This window comes from Tupaia chinensis, unplaced genomic scaffold (genome assembly GCF_000334495.1).
Source record: "Tupaia chinensis unplaced genomic scaffold, TupChi_1.0 Scaffold000477_1, whole genome shotgun sequence".
Classification (NCBI taxonomy): Eukaryota; Metazoa; Chordata; class Mammalia; order Scandentia; family Tupaiidae; genus Tupaia; species Tupaia belangeri.
Genome location: NW_006159986.1, coordinates 3,638,038 through 3,645,578, shown reverse-complemented (window position 1 = coordinate 3,645,578; position 7,541 = coordinate 3,638,038). Strand labels below are relative to the sequence as shown.

General features: G+C 53.2%; 1 protein-coding gene across 1 annotated transcript in view; it reads left to right on the top strand.

The window, feature by feature from the left end:
* Positions 1-7,541, top strand: part of KCNH4 (potassium voltage-gated channel subfamily H member 4) — a 39,268-nt gene that overhangs the window by 7,338 nt on the left and 24,389 nt on the right. The window contains 5 exon segments of the mRNA XM_027774777.1: positions 727-934; positions 2,467-2,661; positions 3,317-3,516; positions 5,599-5,848; positions 6,966-7,210. Coding sequence (XP_027630578.1) covers positions 727-934; positions 2,467-2,661; positions 3,317-3,516; positions 5,599-5,848; positions 6,966-7,210 — 1,098 coding nt within the window.

Genomic DNA, 7,541 nt, shown 5'->3' with positions numbered 1-7,541 from the left:
GACTGGCTTCTCCACGATCCCGCCATACTAAGAGACAGTGTCGCTCAAAACGGACATCCGAGTCAGTCAGCCCAGACTCGAGCCCCAGCTCCATCATCTCCCTGGTCGAGGACCTTGAGCAAGTCACTAACCTCTCTGAGCCTGAGTTTATTCCTCTGCAAACTGAGAATGACGATAATTGGATTAAATAATTGGGCTTATTCATTGGATTTCTTTTGGTTTTAGTTTATTCACTATTTCTCCTATGAGAGAGAAAGAGAGCCATCCCAACAAGGCCCCTAAGCTGCGATCCTCTCCCAGTCTTAGTTAACCTGATCACATTGCCTGCACACACGTGTGCACTGGTGTGCTCAGAGGTGCCTTGAGACGTGAACCCAAGACCTTTCCCATATAGGTCCAGTAGTTACCGCTACACCACCATCTGATTCCTGTTTGTCGTTGTTGTTGTAGTTTTGTTTAATCCTCATTAAAAGGAGGACTGCAGATGCTTAGTGCTGCACCTGGCACCTACAGGACGACCTTCCCAAGCGTTAACCGCTATCGGTTTTCTTAGTAGTCTTTCCCCACTCTATTTCCTGGCCAGATTTTCAGGACAGTAGGAAGGTTTCCTGTTGCAGCTTCCCCTGGCTCCGGGGTGTAAATGAGAAGGCCCTGGGAGAAGCCCCAGAGGTGTGGGGGTTCCAAGGAGGTAAGCCTGCTGACTGCGTTCCCTCCATGCCCCCGCAGACCTCGCTGGTGCACCTGCTGAAGTCAGTGCGGCTGCTGCGGCTGCTGCGGCTCCTGCAGAAGCTGGAGCGGTACTCGCAGTGCAGCGCAGTGGTGCTCACGCTGCTCATGTCCGTCTTTGCGCTCCTCGCCCACTGGATGGCCTGCGTCTGGTATGTCATCGGGCGCCGGGAGATGGAGGCTAATGACCCACTGCTCTGGGACATTGGTAAGCCACCGACCCCAGACTTTCACTGACTGCCCATTGAACTGCCCTGTCCTGAGCTGATACCTTGGCCAGTACCCACACCCACCACCCCACATTCCTCCACTCCCTCAGCAGACGTGCACTGAACTTCTTCTGGGTCAGGTGTGGGAATCTTGATTTGAAGACAAGGGCTCTGCTTTTGCCGGGGGGCACCTTACAGCTTAGCAGGGGAGCAAGACCAGTTAGAGGTGACCATGGTGGGAAACACTCAGACGGTGCAGAGGTGTGCTTCTGGCAGAGGGAACGACACATACAAAGCTTCAGAAGGAGCTTGGCCTATTCCCTCTCTACCCCATCAGTCTCTCCTTCTCCAGATCTTGTCACCATTAGCCAAGAGACAGCCCCAGGCCGTCAGTGTCTCCCTGGAAGGCAAGTCAGACCTTGTCTCTGACACTAATGCACCCCACACCTAGATCACCGGCTCAATACCATGTCTCAAGTATCCCTGGAACCTGGTCTTTTTGCCCTCTCACCTCTGCCCCTCCCCTGTCCACTTAACCTCCCCTTCACCTAGCCTTCTACTGACCTCTCTGCCCCCTTCTCATCCCTGCCCATGATCAAAGTAATCTCCCAAGAGTCAGCACTGACCTGCCACACCCCCTGCTGGACTCTATCAATGGCTGCCCCCTCAGCGTAACCTTGGGCAGCCCTGCACCCTCTCTGTCTCTACCCCCTTCCCTTCTTTCCATGCTCCCTGCTTTGTAGCCACACTGGCCTCCCTCCTGGACCCAGAACCTACTGTTTTCTCATTTGGGGCCTTGCACGTGCTATTCTCCTTTCTGGATCCTTCCTCTTTTGCTTTTCCTCTCTTCTCCACCTAGGTGTCTATTCTGTTCCTTGCAGCCTTAACCAAAATGCCCTGCCCTAAGGGAGCCTTCTAGGAACTACTTAGGAACTACCTCCCAACCCCAACTTCCAACTGGGTTGGCTTTCCCTAACCTGCTATGATTTTTTTTTTTTTAAATCAGAAAGAAAGGGAAAGTGAGAAAGCAAGCCATGAGGTCCAGGACTCGAACCGTAGTCTGCCATGTGGGAATCCAGCACCCTTAGCCACCATGCCACCTGCCGGCCCCACCTGCTATGATTTCTGCCCTATCCTATAGATTCATTTTGGTAACTCATCTCCCACCTGTCATGATTTATGCCATGTCTCTTTCTCCTCCAGAATAAGTTCCTCCAGAGCAGAGACTGGCTGTATCAAATCTCAGCACCCTGTCCACAGGGGGCACACAACAAAGTGTTAGACAGATGAAAGGGCCCCTGAGCTGTTAGTAGTGGAGGGCGTTGGTAGGCTTGGACTGCAACAGTAACCAATTCACGTGGGAAGGCATGGCACAGGCTGCTCCGGGAGTTTCCTGTGCCAACCAGTGCAAACTGCCCCTCCTCTCTGTAAATACTTGCCCAAGGTCAGGTGCAGACAGCTCAGGGGGACCTGGTGCTCCTTTGCTTGTGCAGCCAGTGCTCCCTCTACCCCTCCGCCCCTCCACCCCCAGGCTGGTTGCACGAGCTGGGCAAGCGGCTGGAGGCGCCCTACGTCAATGGCTCTGCGGGCGGCCCCTCGAGGCGCAGCGCCTACATCGCAGCGTTGTACTTCACACTCAGCAGCCTCACCAGCGTGGGCTTCGGCAACGTGTGTGCCAACACCGACGCCGAGAAGATCTTCTCCATCTGCACCATGCTCATAGGCGGTGAGGCCGGGCCCACCACGCCCCTGGAGGGGGGCCGCGAAGGCCAGTATGTGCACGGGGAAACAGACCTGGAGAGGGCCAGGTGTTCATCCAGGAGATCCACCCATGTCCACACAGTTGTGCATTTGTTCATGGAAGGTTTTTTTTATTTTTTTTAATTTTTTTTGAGGTTTTTGCTATAGGGTGCGTGTGCTCGCCAGACAGAGAGACAGAGGGACAGAAAGCGAGAAATCACCCCCCAGGTGGGGTGGCCATGCCGCAATCCCTTCTCCTCCATTCTCCTCCCGGCGTGAGTTTAAGCCACTGGGCCTGGGACTCGAACCACGGTTGACTATGTGGGAGTCTAACGACATAGCCATTACGCTAACTGCTGGTCCCAGTTCGTGGGCGTTTCTTCAGTCCCATTACATGCTGGCCCTGGAGAATGCCACAAAGGGGCAAATGGGATGGGAGTCCCAGAACCAAATGGGGGAGTTGGAGTCGTTTATGAAGCAGGAGAAGAGCATGAGGTCTAACTCCTCCGTGGACGACCTGCTGGCTCTCCTGCCCCTCCCCAGGAACCTAAAGACCAGTCCAGGATGGGATGGGTTTGGGAGCCGGGGAGGCGGTGGAGAGGTGGCCATGCCTGACCGGCTGCCCGCTGCCAACGCTGCAGCGCTGATGCACGCCGTAGTGTTTGGGAACGTGACGGCCATCATCCAGCGCATGTACTCGCGCCGCTCGCTCTACCACAGCCGCATGAAGGACCTCAAGGACTTCATCCGTGTGCACCGCCTGCCGGGTCCACTCAAGCAGCGCATGCTTGAGTACTTCCAGACCACGTGGGCCGTCAACAGCGGCATCGACGCTAATGAGGTAGTGAGCCCAAACTCCTGGTCCTGCCTGCTGGCCTGGCGACCTGGCCCACACATGGCAGTGCAGTGGGAAGGGGTCACCTCCTCTCCAGCTTGGAATGGAGGCAAATAGGGCCCAGAGAGGGGAGATACCTTTCACAAGGGGCCCGCATGCAGTCAATCCAAATTCCCATTCCTTTGTGTTTGAACATGGGAGCTGATAGGGAACTCAGGCCTCCACTAATACCATTCTTCCTTCAGCCAATGTTTCTGGAGCATTTACTTTGGGCCGGCCTTGGTGCTGGACACGGGGAGCTTAGAGATGATTAAACTCTGCCCTTGTCCTCAAGGAGACTCCAGAGTGGTTAGAGAGACAGACTGATAAAAGAGTTAGTCAGCGACTAGGTCTATACAGGAGGTCCTATAGGTCTGTTATAGGAAGGCCATTCCAGGCCAAATGAGCCAAAGGAAGCTGACAGGCCTGGAAGTGCCGACACACGAGCAGGGGAAGCTAACTGAAGGTATAATAGTTAAGTGAGCCTTCGAGAATAGGGTGCTTGGATGCTGTTGAGGGAGACAGGGAGCACAAGAGGTGGGGCTGGGGAGATGGGCAGGCCTTACTCATAGGTGGCCTGGAATTTAGGTTTTTTTTTTTTTTTTAAGAATTATTTTATTTAAGTTTATTCATATGTTTATTTTAATTTGACCAGAGAGGAACAGAATGAGAGAGAGAAAGTGAGAAAGCAAGCCACCAAGTCCTGGACTTAAACTGTGGTTGGCCACGTGGGAGTCCAGTGCCCTTAACCACCACGCCACCTGCCAGCCCCTGAAGTTTAGATTTTTATCCTGCAAAAATTTTAGAATAGGGGTGGCATGGAGATCTAGAATAGAATGGATCGGCTAGGTAGTCTGGTGGGACTCGGTAACCTTCCAGCAGTTGCAAGAGAGGGGCTCAGTGACTCCCTTTGCCTCCATTCCAGATTTTTGGCTTGGGTAAAGGTGTGGGATAGAGCCTTATGGGAGGAAGAATGAGCCTAGGGATGAAGGTGAGAGTCTAGAAAGTGTGGCACCTATGGGAAACTCAGGTGGGATCTCCAGTTGGAAATGGAGGTCTGGAAGCAGAGACAGGGCTTGGGGCTCACAGGCATAGGGTAAGTCATGGGGCTGGTTGCCATGATGTGGGGAACGTGCAGAAAGTGAGAAGAGAGTCATGAGGGTAGGCTGAGAAAGAGGAGTTGGGAGAAAATGAGGAAGCAACAGCTGGAAAGGTAGGAGGAACACTGGGAGAGAGTCCCTCACAGGAACCCAGAGGGGATAAGGGGGAGAGGCCAACAAACCAGATTGGCCATGGGCTCATAACATAAGAACGGAATATGCACAGGGCCAGCAGAAGGTGTAGCAGTTATGTTGCTGGACTCCTACATGGCTGACCATGGTTCGAGTCCCGGACCCGGTGGCTTGAAAATCACACCAGGCACATGTGTGTGCATGCCCAAGATCCTGGGAAGAGAGTGGAGGAGAAAGGATCACAGTGTAGCCGTCTCCCTGGGGGGGTGTTTTCTCACTTTCTGTCTCTGTCCCTCTGGTCATCACACGTGCTCTATAGTAAAAAAAAAAAAAAAAAATCTCTCTCTCTAAAAAAAAGAAAGGAATGTGCACATTTTGTTTGGCCTTAGAAGGTCATTGTTAACATTCAATATCTAGAATAATCTTACATTTTACAGATGAGATCCTGAGGAAATGGCTTTTTCAGGCCCACAAAGATTTAGGAAGAGAGCCAACTGTTAGTCTTCTGACTTTAGTTGGGAGCTGGTTCACCAGGGATGGCTCTTAAATATGTGGGGTTGAGTAACAGGGACATGTGTGAGTGACCAGTGTATGTAGCAACAAGCTATAGCCTGGAGAAGACCTGGTCTCTGTCCTAATCAAGGGGTCAACACAGCAAGGACAATGGGGTTAGATACACAGAAGTCTTGGATGACTTCAGAACAAAGAGCGAGTTGGAGCAAGTTGGAGCCCTCTCCTTGGAGACAGCCTAGCACATTTGTAGACTCACCTAGTGGCGGCAGGGGGATGGCCAGAATGACCTATGCCCCTTATGCAGTTACTGCGTGACTTCCCAGACGAGCTGAGAGCTGACATTGCTATGCACCTGAATCGGGAGATCCTGCAGCTGCCGCTGTTTGGAGCAGCGAGCAGGGGCTGCCTGCGGGCCTTGTCCCTGCACATCAAGACCTCGTTCTGTGCTCCGGGCGAGTACCTGTTGCGGCGTGGGGACGCCCTGCAGGCACACTACTACGTCTGCTCTGGCTCTCTCGAGGTGCTCCGAGACAACATGGTGCTGGCCATCCTGGGTGAGGCACCCCAATACCACCCACTCCCTACCCAGAACCTTCCCCAGGGGCTTTGGGAATGGTCGGGAGTCTAGGGAATGGGATACGCCTAGTGGATACCTGGATTCCTGCTTTTTCTTAATTCCTCCATCCTACTGCCATCCCCCTCTTTTTTTTTTTTTTTTTCCTTTTAAAATTTTTCCAGAGGGGAAGCCAGCAGATGGTGTAATGGCTATGTCGCTGGACTCCCATGTAGTCGACTGCGGTTCAAGTCCCGGACCCAGTGGCTTAAATTCACGCCGGGTGTGTGAACACGTGTGCCCAAGATCCCAAGAGGAGATTGAAGGAGAAAGGGATTGAGGCATGGCCATCCCCCCGGGCAGGGGGTGATTTCTCGCTTTCTGTCTCTCTGTCTCTCTCTATCTTTCTGGCAAGCGCACACGCCCTACAGCAAAAACCTCTCAAAAAATTATTTTTTCCCAGAGGGTGCATGCATTCACTGGGGAGAGACAAAGAGGGAGGGAAAGTAAGAAAACCCTCCTCATGGGAAAATGGTCATGCTGCTGTCCCTTCTCCCTCTCTCTCTCCCTTTGGGATAGGCAGCACACATGCACACGTGCCCAGCATGTTTCTCAAGTCACTGGGTCCAGGTTTCTAACCATGCTGTTGGCCATGTCAGAATCCAGCCACTTTAACCATCACACCATGGGCTAGACCTGACCATTCCTTTTGCCCACTCTTCTCTGACTCATCCTTAATCTCCTTGGCCATCCCTCAGCCCATCAACCCTTGGCCCCCAACTTAGTTGATCCTTTCCCATTGCACTATATCCCAACTCCATTGGCCCTACCTCAGTGACCCTAAACTGTGTTGACTCATTAATGACTCTCTGGCCATTCTTTATTGATCATCCAATTCCATTGATTATTCCTCTAGCCCTCCTTTGAGTGTCTCCCAACCTCACCGGTCATTCTCCACTGGCCTTTCCTAACTCTTGATTATTTCCACAAATGCCATTGATTGACTCACCTCCACCTCCTTCAAACACATTGACCACCCCTCAAATCCACTGACTACCTCCTACTGATATTCTTTTGGTTCATCTGCCCCTGCTGACTGTCCTCTTCTTTTACCACAGGGAAGGGGGACCTGATTGGGGCAGATATCCCTGAGCCAGGGCAGGAGCCTGGGTCGGGGGCAGACCCAAGCTGCGTGCTGAAGACCAGCGCTGATGTGAAAGCACTGACCTACTGTGGCCTGCAGCAACTGAGCAGCCGAGGGCTGGCTGAGGTCCTGAGACTCTATCCTGAGTATGGGGCTACCTTCCGGGCTGGCCTGCCCCGGGACCTCACCTTCAACCTGCGCCAGGGCTCTGACACCAATGTATGTAGACCCCCTATGGCCTCTGCCCCTCCAGGGTCCCTTCCTACAAAGCAGACCTCCCCCAGCCCCAGAGAACCTCGTGCATCTCCCTCTGCCCTGGAAACTTCATCTCTCAACCCCGGGCCCCTTCTTCTGTGGCCCCTTGCTTCTTGTCTTCTAAGTCCACTGACACCTCTGCATTGGCCATCGCCCTACCCCAAGTGCCATCTCTTAACACCTTCTGCTTCCAACTCCACTGTCCCCTCCCCTGCTGACCCACCCCTCAGCCTCACTCCAGACTCCTTCAAGAACCCTCACTTTGGGGAACCAGCAGTTAGCGTAATGGCTATGT